The sequence below is a fragment of the Polypterus senegalus genome, chromosome 1, assembly GCF_016835505.1.
Source record: "Polypterus senegalus isolate Bchr_013 chromosome 1, ASM1683550v1, whole genome shotgun sequence".
Classification (NCBI taxonomy): Eukaryota; Metazoa; Chordata; class Cladistia; order Polypteriformes; family Polypteridae; genus Polypterus; species Polypterus senegalus.
In genome coordinates, this window is record NC_053154.1 from 93,151,670 (window position 1) to 93,169,864 (window position 18,195).

At 38.3% G+C, this 18,195-nt stretch overlaps 1 protein-coding gene across 1 annotated transcript in view; it reads left to right on the top strand.

The window, feature by feature from the left end:
• The window catches only part of LOC120529609 (vesicular glutamate transporter 2), a 77,562-nt gene that overhangs the window by 29,374 nt on the left and 29,993 nt on the right, over positions 1-18,195 (top strand). The window contains exons 5-6 of the mRNA XM_039753550.1: positions 15,433-15,520; positions 15,754-15,840. Of these exons, the coding sequence (XP_039609484.1) occupies positions 15,433-15,520; positions 15,754-15,840 (175 nt within the window). The remainder of the gene's footprint in view (positions 1-15,432; positions 15,521-15,753; positions 15,841-18,195) is intronic.

Consider the following 18,195-nt stretch of genomic DNA (forward strand, 5'->3'; position numbering starts at 1 on the left):
TTGACATTAATTACTGCAGAGGTAAACCAAATGACTGTGCCAGCAATGGTCGTATGTGTACATTTAGATCATTTTTAATATAAAGGTTTTATCCAATTTGTGAAGACCCACAGGTTCCCTTACCTTAACTATAAAACTAATATGAAATATTTTCCTTCAGGAAGTACAGCAAATTTACTTTTGGTCATCAGTGGGAATGCAACCTCATTTACCTTTCCAAAGCTGAAACAATTGATTATTTTACTGTTCATTTTCTTAGACCATATTGATATATTTTAAGATGTCATTTCTGGCAAGTAGCAAGTGCACCAAAGTAGCCTGATCTCAACAACAAGTGCAATCAATACTTTTTGTCATAGAGAAGATTTTGTATTGTTTTGTTTTCCTCTCCTTTCACTCTGCAGCCAAGTGACAGGTTCCATTATCCAATATATTCTCCCTGCTTTTACTGCTATTTTAATGTTTTTGAGGACTCTAGATAGGTTTGATACACACTGTTGATCTCCATATTGAATGAGTGAGTGTTTAAATTTTATTCACCATATGATGCTGCTGTAATGGTTTGCAATCTTAAGCACTGGTGAATGACTTCTCCCTTTTCTGTGTGTTGCTCTCACAGCTACACCCCTTTAGACAGATGTATAGATATAAGTGCACACAATATGGTCTGAACACACACCAGAATGACTGAAAAGGAAGAAAATTGAAAAGAAGGAAAAAATAGTCACAGTGAGGCATTATGCAGACATATTGCTACAGGTATAAAGGAGTATTGTTGTATTACAGAGAGGATGTACAACATAGCTCATAATGGCATTTAGTTTTATTTTAATTCTCTCCTTTGCAATGACCTCCAGGAGTTCCAGAGTGTGTCCTGTAACTGAGCCTGCCCTTTTAATTATCTTGTTGATTCAGTGGGCCCCTCTTAAAGTGATGTTACCAGCCCAGCACATCATAGCGTAGAAATATCACACTGGACATCACTGAGTTGTAGAAGATGTGGCAGTGATGTCACTGCCCACATTCAAGAAACACAATCTTCTAAGGAAAAAGAGCCTGTTCCGTGCTTTCTTATAAAGTTCCTCTGTGTTAGCAGGCCAGTCCAGTCTGACATTGATGTTTACCATCTTTACATTCACTCTCTGACAAGTGATCAGACCTAGAGACTCTTTGGGATGGTGAAAGTCAATAACCAATTCCTTGGTTTTGCTGATTTTAAGTTGCAGACAATTATTTCTTCACCAAGAAACAAAGTTCTCCACCTGTCTCCTATAATCAGAATCATTAGAGACTTTCTGTAAGTAACATGACCTGGTGTTATATTTATAGTATATAGAGTGAGGAGTAAAGGAGTCAGGACTGTTCCTTGTGGTGATCCAGTGTTACTCAAATCTATATCAGAAACACGGTCCTTGACTGCAAGACAGATTGTCCATTATCCAGGACACCATGGGTTCATCCACCTGCAGATCTCTGAGTTTACCCCTTAACAAGGTTTGGCTGGATGGTATTGAATGTACTGCAGAAATAAAAAAAATAACCCTTACAGTGCTACCAGTTTTGTTCAGGTGAGAATAAACCTTGTAGAGCAGATAGATAATTGCCTCCTCCCCTCAAATCTTTGTCCGACAGGTAAACTTCCGTGGGTCTAGGTGGTCTAACATAAGAGGACTCATATAGTTCAGGACTAGCCTCTCAAAAGTTTTCATGATATGAGAAGTAAGTTAAAATGGTCTGTAGTCATTAGATGAAAAGGTGCCTGTCTTCCTTGGAAAAGGAACAATGCAGGATGTTTTCCAAAGCAAAGCAACTTTCTGGAGCATTAGGGACAGACAATATCACAACGTTGGATCAGCACAGGACTTAAGAACTTGAGGACTGACTCCATCTGGTCCTGTTTACTTGTCACTAGCCATTCCAATTTTAAGCAGTAAGAGTTTTTGATGTAGAAGGGATAGTGAGGGGGAACTGTGAATTGGAAAAAGGTGTCAAGAGAAAATCAAATACAAAATTGGTTCAGGGCATTAACTCTGTCCAGGTCCCCTTTAACCAACTTAGCCCTGGATTGCCTGGAGTCCAGTAATTATGTCCAGTCCTTTCCAGACATGATTCATGTTATTCTGAGTGAGTTTGTTTTCTGTTTTAGCATTGTAGGCTTCCTTTTCCTCAGTCGGTTTTTCTTTAGCACACACTGTATGTCCTTCAAAGCTTCTTTGTCACCAGGTTTCAATGTTGTCTTTTTCTCAGTCAGATAACTCCTTTGTACTCCAAAGCTTGTTGTTTAGGAAGAAAAATACTGTCTTTGATTATACTATAGTGCCAACACAAAAGTTAATATAGTATGTGATGAAGTGGCTGAGTTTCTGAATATCATCCCCAAGTGACTTGCAATCATTTCCCAGTCTGTCATTTAAAAACACTGATTCAGTGCCATTTCAGCCTCCAATCTCCACTTCCTTACTATTCTGGTGGTAGAAGGTTGCCGTCTAATAACAGGCTTGTATTTGGAAATAAGATTAATCAGGTTATGGTCAGATGTGCCTAAAGGTGTCAGAAGTTTACACTTAAAGGCATCTTTAACATTTGAGTAGAGCAGGTCCATCTTATTATTTCCTCAAGTGGAACATGACACAAACTGATGAAAGTTTGTTATTATTCCTTCCAAAGTCACAAGGCTGAAGTCACCACATATTATAACTATAGGATGAAAATGAGTCATCATTAAAGTGTTGGTAACTAGACAATCATATCTATTGCTTAGTCTACATTTGCAGAGGGAGGAACATAAGCATTAATAAGGGTGATGTAATTTATCTTCGTGGACAAATAATGTGGATGAATTCCGATAGCCAGAATTTCAATGTCTGAATTACAAACTATGGTGTTAATTGTTTTCCACACTGTACTGGGACTCTGTCTGCTCAAATAAGATGAAATCCATTCAACATTAACACAGTATCAGGTACATCAGGTTTAAGACAACTCTTCATAAAACACAAAATGCCATTGTATGTGTATGCACCATGACCAGCCACTTTTAAGAGCAGACAGTTCATCCATCTTATTTGACAGCAATCAGACATTTTCCATTGACGGTAGACCAGTCCTATAACATTTTTGCCTTGCTTTTACTGTCACACAGTCACGTTGCTCTTTCTATCTGTGAACAAATGGCTCCTGCGGTAAAGTGTAACAGAGCTGCTTAGGTGCTCACTATCACAGTTCAAGTAGCAGATTACGAGAGTATTTAACAAACCCCAGATGTTTCCAGATGTTGCAAACATAAGGCAGCCTCCTGGTCCTGTTCGAGACTCCATCCAAGTTTGTAACCCATTTGAATGGCAGCCAAGCTGGGCTAGTGTCTGGGTTTGCATTGACTGCATATCATCAGTAAATTAAAAATCTATTTAAAATGTATTTATCCAATAATTAGTGGCCACTGTCAGTGATAAACCAGAAACCAGGTCAAATCTAATCTTAACAAAGATAGTAATTAGTAAAACAAATGCAGAAACAAAAAGAAAAACAAAGGCAACTGCTTGCACAGCTCCCTGAAGTGGCACCTTGTTAGTAGCATCTTCAGCCACCTGGCAACATGAGCTGCATTTCGTTGGCATTTTAATGAAGTATTTGCTGCCCACAGAGCTTCATTGCTGAGTCTTGTGTAGTTTCTTCCATTCCAGTGTTTGTCTTTGTTTTTTCATTTACTATGTTTCTTTGGATTTGCCTTGCATTCTTCTTCTCCTCTCCTTTGGCCTCTTTGTGGTTTACATTTGCATTTTGATGAAGTTGCGTGAGCTGCTAAATTTCAAAATTATATTTGACCTTAAACTGTGATGGCATTTGTTTTCTTTAATCTAATCCTAGAGGAGCTATTTGCACCTATTAACAACCATGTGGCCAAATGAAGGTTAACTATAAGCATTTGTGAGAAAGCCAAAGATGTAACCAGAGGTGGTGTGCAGTGACATAACAGGCTATGAGAGACAGACTGAATGAGCTAATCTTGTGAAATGGCCTAGCTCAAAATGAGTGTGTCAGTTGTACATGTAAAGAGTCTGGGCTAGATGATGAGCATGAAGTAGGACCTACACTGTGTTCTGCCAAGATCAAATGTGGCATGCTCAAAGGCAAACTCAAACTAACAGATCAGGAGATTAGAGGAAAACAAAGTTAAAACAACTAGGGGTCAAAATCCAAACAATCAGGCAAAATCCAAAAGTTCACAGCTCCGTACATAAATCAGAATCTTAAAATCATAATGTTTTCCAAATGTGTTGTGTAATGGGGTCACAAACTTGTCAAGAAGTGTTTCACCCCAAACTATGTAGTCCTGTAAACTGCTAGCTGCAGATTTTCAGCCTAGGAGTCACCAAAATGAGGAAACTGGCCTTAGAGTTCAAAGGACTCTTAAAAGTCTCAACAATATCAAAATATTTTGCATGAAGGAAAAAAACTTGAAAACTACAGCTGTTAATGGAATATATTTATTTACAAAAATTAGAAAATAAGACAAAAGGCTCAAAAGAGCAAAATAGGAGTCACAATCTCAAACTAACAAATCCCAGAACACAACTCAAGGACCGTAATCTGAGAAACAGAGTAAAACAGTTGAAAGAAAAAAATACTTTCAACAAACTCTGAAAAACTTCAATGAACCTCTACTAGATCTCTCCGGGTCTCCGCCAGTTACAGCTAGAGGATGAATCTAGTGGCAGTGACATCAGGGTGGACCCGCCTATTGGGGCTCCACCAGCAAAGATGTGGAAGACAAGAACATTTCAAGAAACAGTACATAAATGGCTTTAAAGCAATGGAAACAGCAATAAAACATAAAATACACAAAAATCCAATCTTGCATACAACAAAAGATTTTTAACTAACTAAATACACCACTAAGAAAGACACAGGAATCCATAAACATAGTAGTATGCTGCCTTCATTTACAGCATCAGGAACCGACTTCACAATGATGTGTTACTGCTGATCACATGACTAGAATCCAGACATGGCAAAAACAAAATGGCCACAGCCACGGAAAAATAAACAAAATGGAGGAGCCCATTATCTAAAATGTGATACAAACTGGAGTTGGAGGAATGTGGTCAAATTAACTATAAAAATTAATAACATCCTAAATGTACAAATTCAACACATATGCAAAAATGAGTTATGCACATCAGAATCCTTTATTCAAGGCACATTGGGCTTTGTCCAGAAGTTAATAAGTAATATATGGGTAGCAAAACATTTATTCTTTCAAAAACCTTTTTCCCTTGTAATATTACATACCACAATTACATTTTGCTCATTCTTAACCCTGTAGTTGTCCTTGTCCACCTTGTTCTCTCAGATCTCACCGGTACTGACACATACTGTATAGTAACACTGTCAAGAGTTTTGCTGTCAGTTTTGCCCAGATCACTCTCTGATTTGCCTCAATGTGACATATTTATTTAGCCATTTCCAAATTCTTGCAAGTTTTACATGTTTTATAGCTTTTATAGGTGACAGTCCCTGTCAAGTGATGGCTACCTAGTCACACAGACTCGGCTCCAAGCAGGCATCGCCACACCTGTTCCTGTCCATATGCTGCTTTCATCACAGTTTAAGATTTCTTCATCCACTTTTCTACATCTGTTCTTTTATTAGATGAAATTATGTAAGAATGACAAGCAAAACACACCTTCTGCTGAGAACAAAAGGAAAGTCTGTATTTTACATTAGTACCACTCCATTAAAGCTCACACACTTCTGGACAAAGGCAGAAGAGCCGGTTTTACTAAAATGAAAAAGCTATCAGGCTAGAAATCCATTAAATTTTGGAGATGGTATGAACACTTATCAAATAACATGTTCCTGTGACCACACCCAAAACTACACTTCAAATGATGAAAATCCCGGAACAGTTGGGGTAGCTTCTTTGTCTTCCAAATCTTCCACATTCATGTTACAGTGAGACCACAGGACAGGGATGTCAGACTCAAGTTTTAATATCCAACTAGTTTCTCTATTATTAACCAACTGCTATTGTGAAGGACAGCATGGATGGACTGACATCATGGCTGGGATGAACCTCATTCCCTGTCTCAGCCATGATCCTGACATGACGTGCAAGAACAGATAGACTGGCATCCCAGTGGGGTTGGACAGAAGATCCTTTCCTCGCTGGGAGGCTAGTACAAAGGATGGACCGGGATAGGCACAGCCTTTCAAGACCGCATGTTCCCCCAATACATTAGGTGGTAGCACTCCTGGGCTGGTGCACCAATACACACGTCCTCAGGGCATGCTGGGAATTGTAACCCCATTGGGCAGTCCTGCCTGGTTCAATGGGTGCCAGCAGTGGGAGCTGCAGAGAAGGCCTATCCCTTCTTTGGAGGTCCAGAAGTGTTTCCTTAGGGTAATGGAACCCATGATCCAGGATAAAAGAGGCCACCTTACCACACTTGGGGAGGTGTGGAGGAAGGAAGAAAAAGAGATTTATATCATGTTAATAGTGGAGGAATCCTCTGAAAAGCTATATTGTGGCTTTATAAAATCAGCCCATTTCAACTCTGGACTTGTGTGTAGTGTAGTTGTGTCTGACAGGTCACACTACTGATAATGGAACATACTATATTGCATTGATTTTTACTTGGCATCCATTTAAATTTTTTTCACCTTTTCTTTAACTGGAAGCCAAACAATAATGAGTTGCAAAGCAAGTCAAAAGATGACCAGGGCTATGTTAGATCCCATTTATATCTGCATCTTTCATACAAAATCAATAAAATATCTGAAAAGAAATAAAAGAAAATCTGAGAATTGATAGTGATCTCAAAAAAAAGTCATTTTGGAAATGACAAAACTAACAAGCCACAGAATTAAATAACAGGTTTCATTAACAGTTATATTTGAAAATGGTGGCCTTCAAGGACTGTTTGAGACCCCTGAGTTATCTGGTCATCTGTTGATTTGCTTTGCATCTCTTTATTGATTGGCTGCCAGTTAGGACAAAAAATTAAACAAGTCAAGCATAATTAAGGCATACAATTGTATATTAGATTCACAGTAGCAAATGGTTACTTATTTCAGGAAGTGGCTGTAACCATAACCTGCAGCTGTTGACCCCTAACCCCCACCCCACGTATAGAGTCATTAGAGTCATTAGGGCAAACTAACCCTATAGTTTGTTCATCATGGTACAAGATTTTATATAAGGTTTAATTCTGATATTATGTACAGTAGGCTGCTGTCAGTACCCACCAAGCATATGGGCTGCAGTATTCTCACTTGCAGAACTCTTCAGGGAATGGATTTATCATGGAATTAGGTTTCTTTCACAATAAATCTCTCCTTAATTATGGTGGAACTGTGCATTTATTCACAATGATGTATACTGTTTGTACTGGGGGCTTAGATCTTGTCTGAAAGTATCTGTCACTGTTCCTTTAAGCAGGGTAGATATTTTGACCTTTTTTAATAAGCTATTGTCAGGACAGGTCTTGTTTTTTCTCCAATCACTCAGGTAAAGAGTTGGGCATTTTTTTCACAAAAATTGCTATTGCTGATGGGTTAAGTTCACTACACTTAGGAAATGCTCTTTACTAGGGGGTTAGGTTGGTAGGGAACCCGATTTACACTGCATGTCACCATGTCTGAGGGAGGGTTCTGTCTAAAATGCATAGCTGATTTACTTATTTAAGTGATACACTGTGTTCATTTTGAATACCTCCATGATCGAGTGACAGAGTCTTTTGTACTTGACTTTGGGCACAGTATTAAGCTGGTATCCATCATCGCTGTTAAAGATCCTGTTTCTAATTGATGTTTGCTCTTCTTGGTTTAAAAGACATGTTGTTAAAAATTGTTTTTGCTTATGACAATCTCTGTTCTTGGAGGCCATCTGTTTTGTTATGGTATCGGACCACAATCTGTCCCAATCTTGACATTTGTGCTGTGATAACTTCCAGTGGCCAGCCATGGACCCACAGCATCTGGATTAAGAAGGCCCCAAAAGCTCCTTTTTTATGCAGCACACAATAATAGAAATTCTGAGGGCCTTGGAACCAGACATTGCAGATTCGAAGCTGTCCACCGGCAGTTACCACAGTGCAAATGTCTGAAATGGGACAAATTATGGTATGATTCCATAACAAAACACTTAGTGTAGTCAGCAGGATTTGCACTGTGGGTAGGTGGAGTATAGTGGCTCAGCTGTGCAGAAGGTGGGGGCTAAGTGAAATAGACCCCAGCTGCCATCACAAGGAAACGCTCTGCTTGCAGTTCTTAGATGCAGTCCCTGCATACCTGAGCACAGAAGTGTTCCAGTTACTCATGGTGTAAAGGTGCTGCATCCGATTGCCTTTTTAATCCAGATGTCATGGCTGCCTGCATTTACCACAGTGCAAATGTCCAGCCTGGAATAAATCATGATGTGATTGCAAGACAGAACCATATAGTTCAAAGATGTATTGGGCTTATTTAAAAGTGGAGCTCATCATTCGCTATAGGTTAGACTTTCACAGAATACCTCTTTTCTTTGAATGTTTTGGCATTGTTCAACCAGAAATCAATACTGAATGGATCGTTAAGTTTTTGTTCACATGAGAGATCAGCATTACTTGTGTGGTTATGCTTTGTTCAAACTGAAGATCCACATTCTACAAAGTAGATTGTATAGTTAGACTTTGCTCACAATGGAAATCACAATTCTATGAATGTTTAGGACCTTCTCACATTGAAAACTAAGATTCCTTGAGCATTTAGGCCTTCTTTGGTCTTTTGGGCTTGTATACACTAAAGTACTCCGTACCATTGCACGGCAGACATTAAGCACACTGAGTGATCATCATTTCTTGGGAAATTGTGTTAATGGACTCACACATTTTTGACATTCTTGAACATGGTCTGTCTGCTTTTGGAGTGATGTCCATCCTGGAGTTTCTGTCTGTCAGGATTTAAGTCTGAATGAACCACTCAAGCCAAATGAAGCACAGCATAATTGTTAGTACTATAAAATGCAAGAATCTGAGTGAATTAAAAAAATAAATTGCTCAAGTTCACTTTTCTCTTTTTAGCCTGTAATATCTGAATGCTAAAATTCCAGGTCTATGCAGGGAATGTCATGTACTGCACTCATCCAATTGTTTCCTGAGAATGCAGAGATGATAGATAGATAGACAGAGGCAGAGAAAGACTGATCCTTTGTACTGATTTGGTATAAAGTTTAAAAGATATTATTTTTTTACTTCTGCGTTCATGGCTTGATATTTGTGATGTGAGTCGCATATTTTAAATGTTATTTTAATGTGTATGTGAAAGCAAATTGCCTCTGATGAAGAGTGCACCTGCCAAGCTGTAATTTTTAGCACCTCCTCAGAAAACAGACTCCTGCTAAACTGTAATTGGTAAAAATAAGCATCTCCTTTCCATCTTCTGCAGATCAGCATGTGTTATCCTGTGTAAACGCACAAATGGTTTAAAATGTAGTTTAAAATCCTAAAATATTGCTCTAATTATGCTTCAAACATGTAACAGCCCACATCTTTTGGGGTCTGCTCCACATGATTATTTTTCAGCCATCTTTTCTTCTATCCCCCAGTGTCTCTTGGGATCTGAGTTAGAGAAAATCTGGTAGGGAACTCTGCGAACTCAGATGCATGTTGGCTCTACCTTTGTGCTGACTGTAAGGCTTACAGACAATTTGTCAGCGTTATTACTCATCAAGTGGTGGATGCTGATACCTGAGAAACAGTATAAACCAGGGATTCAATGGGAAGTCAGGTATTTGTGCTTTGTAGCCCTCATTATACAGAGCTAGAATTTAATGGAAGATTCCTCATTAGCAGTTGCCTTGGGGATATCTTGCAGTCACTTGATGAATTTCTCGAATCTCAGGCATTCACAACTAAAATTGTATTAGAGCTTAAATTATTTTCAGATAACTTGGTTTCCAGGACTTTGAGGCCTTTGTTGTCTTACTTTGATTTTCCACAATAATGCTGGGACTCCCCATAATGTACACGTCCTTGCCTGTGTGACCAGTGGCAGCTGAATTTAGTCAAAGTCATGATGAATATCCTGGACAGTGTGATCTAAAAGTGACTGGGAGCAAAATCCTAATCTCTGCTACTTAAAACCTTTTTTAAACACGTTGAACTTTTAGATCTTCACAGCATGAACCTGTAAGCAAATGATGATACTGCAGTTTTGGTAATGTGTTAACATTTGGGTAAGGATGTGTTAAGAATTAAAGATTTCTTTTTTTCTGTCTGTGGCATCCAGCAATCCTCATGCTCCTTGTTTAATTGTAAGGAAAGACCTTCATCATCTTGGGGCATCACACTAGAACATCATTGTAAAACTGGAGACAGGGTGCTACTCACTTTTTCTCTAATTCAATATCATTTCAGCAAAGCTTAGCCATCTTATGTCGCTCAGCTCTGATGAGATTACAGGTGCAGAGTAGACAATCTAAGAGGTCACATAAGATGATCCCCAATGTATACTGATATTGCCCAGTTAGCTCACATCAGTGTTTTTCACATTCTTCGAATCAACTTCACATTATTCTGGCCATGATGAAGGTTGTTCATATAAAAATTAAAATGATTTACCCTTTTAAGCAGGTTGAGCATGCCAAAATAAATTGTGGATGATTGCCCTCTCCAAATAAAGGCTAGCAACAGAGTGCCAGAAAGCTATAAGTAAGAGACAATGTCAGCAACAACTGAGGCAAGAAATATCAAAAAGAGTAAAAAATAAGCAAACCAGAAAACATCATAGAGTGAGGGACAGGTCAAGGAATCGTCTCTGACTGCTTTTAGAGGGACTCCGCTGCCAATACAGGAGACACAACACAGATTTCAGCATCACAGTGCAGTGGAGGATAGTCCATAAAACATCACTAAATGTATCCCTCAAAAAGCAGATCCGCTTCCTAGATGGGCAGAGATGGCATATCTGATCGGACTAAGACACGTGTCTTATTGATCTGTAATGTATGTATTGTTATGAGGTTAAAAAGGACAAATACACACTAAATCGATTGAAAATACATCTCTGAGCTTAAGAAAAAGAAAGAAAAAAAAGCAAAATCAGGTGTAAGAAAATGACACGTTTCACAAATGCATAATCAAAATTTGAATCCATATGGAGAAGAGACATGAACAACGAGAAAAGGACATAAATTGGAAGCATTTGGACTGCAGCTATGGAGAAGAATGGATCAGTTGGATCAATAAATTATCAAATGCAGAAGTTCAGAAAAGGATTAGCAAAGAAAGGAGCATGTTAGAAACGTGAGAAGAAGGCAACACCACTGGATGGGACATGTACTAAGAAGAGATGGATTGATGAAAAAAAATTGTGCTGGAGTGTAAACTGGAGAGAAAGAAATCAAGAGGATGGGTAAGGCAGGACATGTTCTATTATCTTTATTTTCTTTCTTTCTGTTATTAGATGCAACCGAGAAGGCAAATTTCATGTTTTCTAATGTAAATGTGGCTAAATAAAAACCTTGAATCTTCATTATGTCAAAGATGGTAAATCATAGCAAGAAACCAAAACAAGAGTAGAAGATGAAATACAATGAAGGCGCTGGCATTTGAAAATCAATTTTGATAAACTCATGCATTCTCATTTATAGCCTGGTGTATACAGTAAATATTTTAAAATATGCTTGTTCTTCTAGTTAACAGTGTTTTTCATATTTCAGTACATTTAAATTTAAGTCTTAATTACCTACTATTTAATTAAAAAATATATAACTATTATACATTTTCATTTGTGTAGATTTAAATATAGAATTTTAAAGATTTACTCTATTTAGTGCCAGTTATGTAAATGTACATTGGCTTCCTCCTCCCTTACATTTGGACATTAAGCCAAGTCACTTATTTCTCACAGGCCCCCTATATTCAGATTTCCATAAAGGCACATATTTTGTTTAGTTGATCTTGTTTTCAAATTGAAATAAAGGCACACCTTACATCAAACGTTTCTCTGAATTACTTAACATGAACGTAAATATTTTCTCCATTGCCGCTTTCTATTCAAACACAAATATCTTTATACAGCTCCTGAGCTCCCATGCACTCAATTCATCTGAAAATAAATCCATAGATTCTCCTGAACCTTTCCTCTTTTTGTTTTTCTGATTTTCATATTTTGACATATGCTTCCCAGCTCCCAGAATGCATTGTTTTCTTTATTCTTTATATTCCTGCATTTTGTTTTGTTAATACATTCATTGCAATCAGTCGTAGGCTCTCTGTTTACAAGCTAGTGTTCATGGAGCTGCACAAATGCAATTAGAGCATTTCATCATCATTTCTAATAGATTCAGGCTTTTTAATGGATGCTCATTTTTTTACGTTGTGCTTGGATGTATGAATATGTTGAAATTGTCTTTTATAATCAATGTACTGGCAGCTTTTTAGCATTTTACAGCACAGACGCAGCATGTCTCTCTGAGTTCTTGGTTTTGTAGCCGTTCAATTATGTGAGCGCCAGTGAAGTCGAGGAGCTTTTCTCTTTAGCCATAGTAACATCTGTGCTTTCTCATTAAAAAGAAAACTGGACTCATAGAGAGAGACAGAAGAGAGAGGAAGAGCGAGACATGGCCACTGGTCTGGCGTTAAGAGCAGACTGAGACGAGCCACTAAATTCTGGAGTGTTCTCAGTGCTTGTGAGAAAAGACAACAGAATTACAGGATTAAACAAGCATGAGGCTGAAACGTACTAGTGTAATCCAGACAATTGTAATGAGATCTGATGAGTGTGTGAAGTCTATTGAAGCTAATTTAGTTGACTATATAACGGATTTTTTAATACTGAAGTCACTTATGAAACAGCCCTTAATGGTTCTCATTCATCAACAGCTGACAGTGTGACAATTAACACGTGATTAAAATTTAATAATACATCTCTCCTGATTTAATATGTATCTGACATATCTTGGAATCATAAATTATTCTCATTAATCTTGCATGAAAAGTAATTCACAAAGAGATTATAATTGTTTATAACTAAATCCCATCTGGAGGTGACAAGGAAGCTGACATGTGTACACTTTTTTCAAGGAATGTTATTAAAATTAATCTTTGTCCTTTTCTGTTCTTTGGAACCTGCTTGTCAAGAATCCCGTTGTGCTAAAATACAATAATCATAATAATACAGAACGTTCCAAAAAATAGACAACCTTCATGCAAAATAAATAAATGAAAATTTAATTCATGTAATTATTAATGAAAATGCATTACTGTTGGAAATAATTTTGTAATGTAAACACATTGCTGCTGCATTAACAATAATAATAATAACAAAACACAATTTTTTGTTCTTTTTATTATCATTATTATTATTGCTCCTGTTTTTGTTGTTGTTATTATTATGATTATTGTTGCTTCTGTTTTTGTTGTTGTTGTTATTATTATTATTATGACTAGCAAGGGATGCCCGCAGAGCTCCTTAATGTCCAGAATAGAACCCGAGATGCCAGAAAAATAAAATAAAGGTGCATTCATTCATCCTAAAATAAAGAAATTAGGAAAAAACACAGGGAGTAAGTTAAACCACAAGAAAACCACAAAAATAACCTAATTCTAAGGGGCCTATCAATTAGAGGTATTGTACCCCTGCTATGTAGCTGGGTGGCCCCCCCACTTGCCCACCTTAAACTACCACAACAAGACACCCACAACCTCCAGTAACTCAGCAATGGCCTCTCTTCATCACATTTAGGTTCTGGTGATGTCCTCCTAAGGTCATTTCAGGACTTTCTTTCTTGCATGAAGAGTGGGTCAATAAAGTGTCATGACTACCAGGCCACAGCCTCTGAGACCACATCACTATTGCACCCTCCATTGTCCAGGTCACAGACACCAAGCTAGGCAATCTGTACAAAGGACAGCATGGCTCCATGTGCCCCTGCCCGAGACTGTAGGTCCTCTGGGAATTAAAAGGTGTTGTTTGCAGTGCCATTTCTTCCCTATTCTCAACTCCCTTTGTTCCCTTCCCTAAAAGAGCCCTAGGAAGGTGTAACATTTATTCTTTCAAGGTCGCCCATTATATGCTGGTGCCCTTCTTCTTGCAGTTGCATCCTTTGAGCACGTGCATAGTTTTTCTTTCTATCTAGCCAATGTTGAGCTTTGTCCCTGCCTCGACTTGCCCTATTCAACATGCCACCTTCCTTGGTCAACAGGCCACTCACATTATTGTCATATTTCACCTTTGGTCCAGTTGCTTATTTTTGGCAAGTAATCTCAGTAATCTATTTATACACTCATATACAGTAGCTCTGTGAAGTAGATGTCATGCAGTTGTAGCACTGCTGCCTTACAGTAAGAAGACCAGGGCTCCTGTCTCATGTCTTCCCTGTGTGGAGTTTGCATGTTCTCACTGTGTCTACGTAGTTTTCCTCCGGGTGATCCAGTTTCCTCCCACAGTCCAAAGACATGTATGTGTGATGGATTGGTGATTATAATTTGGCTCCAGATTACATGTGTGTGTTTATGCTCACCCAATGATGGACTGGCACTCCATCCAAGGATTGTTCTTGCCTTGTGCCCTTTGCTTGCTGGGATAGGCTCCAGCTCCCCTGTGACCCTGCTCAGGATTAAGCGGGTCTAGAAGGTGGTGCTAGATGTGTAAATCTTTACTGCCATATTGATGAACAGACATCTGGCGAAGCCACCATCTGACATGAGCTCTTGCTCAAGCAACTTCTGTCATGCAATTGTATTTTTGAGTTGATTATTTTTTTCAGTCAATTATTTATCTCTGCTGTTTTACCGAGTCAGTAGACAGTGCTCAAATCTTGGTCTGTCCATTGTTTATGAAGAGCTTGGACACTCTTTCATTGTCCGCAAGGATTTTCCCTCCTACAGCATAAATGAGTGTGGCCTGTCATGGACAGGCGCTCCGGTCAGGGTTATTTTCTACCTAGTGCCCAATACTGCTGGTATCAACTCAAACATCTGTGTGATCCTGTAATTGGTTTGAGTGCTGTCAGACATGTTCACTTCTGTGTGAAACACCAAACACAAATAAGATACCTCTGCTACTCTCTGCATAGTAATTTTAGTTTAATTTTCACTTGTATCATAAATATTTAACAGATTTTTGTCATAACAATATGATTCCAGTTCCATAGCCAATAACTATGACTTTCTGTGAAATAATTAATATGGGCCTGTTTCTTTAGAAACAGAACTCATTAGCCTATTCAAAAAAGCTCATTATTGAGTTATATTACTTTTTAGTGTTTTGTTATGAAGCAGCTAAAATGATCCTTGCAACGTACATAGCAAGTAAGTAACACTGTTCATCTATACATGTTTAATAGATGAGTTACATTTCAGAAAAATGTGTACTTTATTAAAATGTAATGGTGCAGCTCATGGTTCAAAGAAGACAGACTGATGGTATATCTGTGCTGTTTTACAGGGTGTCACCTACCCTGCCTGTCACGGCATCTGGAGCAAATGGGCCCCTCCTCTAGAAAGAAGCAGACTGGCCACAACTTCCTTCTGTGGTAAGGCAGCAGATACCTCCATTTCTGAGACGTCTTTTTGTTTAGTTGCTATGTGCTAACAATCTATAAGCAGTTCAAAGTGAATTTCTCAGGATAGGTACAGAGATGAAGTTTTTAAAATTCATATTTTTGAAGCACAAGGAAGCTTTTCTTATACTAATGGACATGACAGTCCACTGAGTACCAAGGTCATCGGGACAGCCTGTAAGACCTCTCTGTTTTTTATCTTTCAGGTTCTTATGCTGGTGCTGTCATAGCCATGCCTTTGGCCGGGATCTTGGTGCAATATTCTGGGTGGTCTTCAGTTTTCTATGTTTATGGTAAGTACTACTCAACCAAAACTTTGGAAAGCACTCTTCAACCATGTCTGTCTAAGTTGAAAGAACTGAGGGCCTGCCGGGTTAAAGAAAGCCTTCTCATTGACAGCATGATGTGAAATGGTGACTCAACACTAAAGTATTGTGAAGATCATGACAAGACTCTGTTTTGATTATTTAATAGTTGCTTTCGTGTGTAAATTGTAATAAGGTGACTGCCTGGCGTAGATGGAGTATCAGGCACCCAGTAAGAAGGTTAGGGTAATGGCAGATTTAACAAAGTGGACTTACCACTTCCTGAACTGACTTGCATCCCACTTAGGGCAGGTTTCATGCCTTGGGTATATTGTTACTGGTTTAAATCTGCTTCCAAATGGCTGTATTGGGTATTATTGTTGTTTATTTGGCAAACATACATTCTTAAAGCAATTTCAGAATATATTGCAACTATCTAAATATATTTTTGCCATACAACCTGCACAAACCGGTTAGGTGATTCATTCTGGGTCACACAGAGATTGAATCAGCAACCTTTTAGTTTAAAATCCAATGTACCAGCCACTGCTTTCCTGAATATGAATATTTTTATTATTTCTCCATCCAACAGACCATTTTCAAACTTGCTTAATCCATAAGTTATTTTCTTATACCTTCAGAAGGTCATGTGGAGCTGGAGTCTATCCCAATAACATCCAACACAAGGCTGAAAATAACTGTTGATGAGATACAAGGCGCATCTCACACACTACAGCACTCACTTATATACTGGACACATGTAGATCTTCCAGTCAAACTGACTAAGTGTCTTTGGAACAAGGAGGGAACAGGAGTCCCCATATGAAACCCTTTGCCAAAATAAGGAGAAGGTGACCCCGGTCAAGATAGGAACCAGCGTTCAAAAACTGAAATGATGGAATTACTTACTGTACTGCTGCACCTCTGTGTGACACTGCAACATCTACTATATAATAAAACACTAAGGTCTGTGTGTCCAGTCCCGCAGAGAAATCTGATTGGTCAGTTTGGCTTTGGTGTGATCAGTCAGTTAGGCTTTGGTGAAGGAAGTGCAAGTGTGAAACGCACAAGGAGGAGTAAAGGCGCACACTGAGAGAGTCACCTTCAAAGATGGAAAGTATAAAACTACAAGGTGATGAGAAAGGCACCTTGAAAATAATAGCAGAGTCTGAGAAGCAGGCTGTATGTGAACACGCACATACAGAGGAAGGCTGCTCAAAGTGTGAATATGTTTAAATTATCCTATTATCTGTCTTTGACAGGTACCGTGGCTAGTCTGTAATATGATGTATTTTTTTGCCAGTAAAGCTGCAAATCCATGGGTAACCACCAGATATAGTGTGTAGTTTCAAATGCCAGATGGATGCATTACAAAAAAAGAAAAATGTAACATTTTTGGCAGTACGCAGCCTTCAGTATAGATGGAAACAAACCCAAGATGTACAGAATCGAACTAGAGCACTTAATATCCAGCAATTAAATTGGTACTTGGGTCAAAATATTTAGCTGAATGCAACACAGTAGTTTTTACACTATAGTATTCATTTGTCATGTATAAACTTTGACAAAAAACATAAGTTGATCATATTCATCATCACATGAGGACATCAGTTCTCATTTCAACAACAGTAAGAGGGTAGACAATTCATTTCAATTTCACTGCACACAAAACTCAGTTCCTGATCCTGTTAATGTCTTCTGCTCATTCAGCAACAGATGACAGCAGACTGTCATCAAGACAGACAAGAAGGACTAACTTGGTGTTGCAGTGGAATGCTTTCTTGTGTTACTCCAGAAATTACAAACTTGTTATACTAATTTTTTGATGAGGTAACCATTTACTGTACATATGTTATTGGAGGGTCAATTCTTTGGTATAATCTTGCTGTTTATTTTTTTGTTCTTTGTTATTGTTCAAGTTATTTAGGTCATTCCTGGCTACTAAGTACAGAAGATGCTAACATTAAATTAGCTGTTGCCCTTTAGCATTCATTGTTATTTGTATCTGTGTTCACTCTGCTGTTCATTAATTGACATCATTCAGGTTCAATTAAAAGAGCAAACGACACAGAAAAAAATAATTAGAAAGAAAATGACAAGATGGAGTTAAGCTACGGCAAAAAAGTAATTTCTTATGAAGGTATATCTCACATTGCTACACTTGTACACAGTTCTTAAGTCTCGACAACTGCAGTCTGCAGCTCACAGTGTGCCAGCTTTGTCCAGGTGAGAATAAAACTTGTGGAGCTGATAGATAATTTCAGCATAATAACATTTCCCTAAACAGGAAATCTGATGTTCAACCTCTCATGTGGCACCTTATGAAATGCTTTCTGAAAGTCC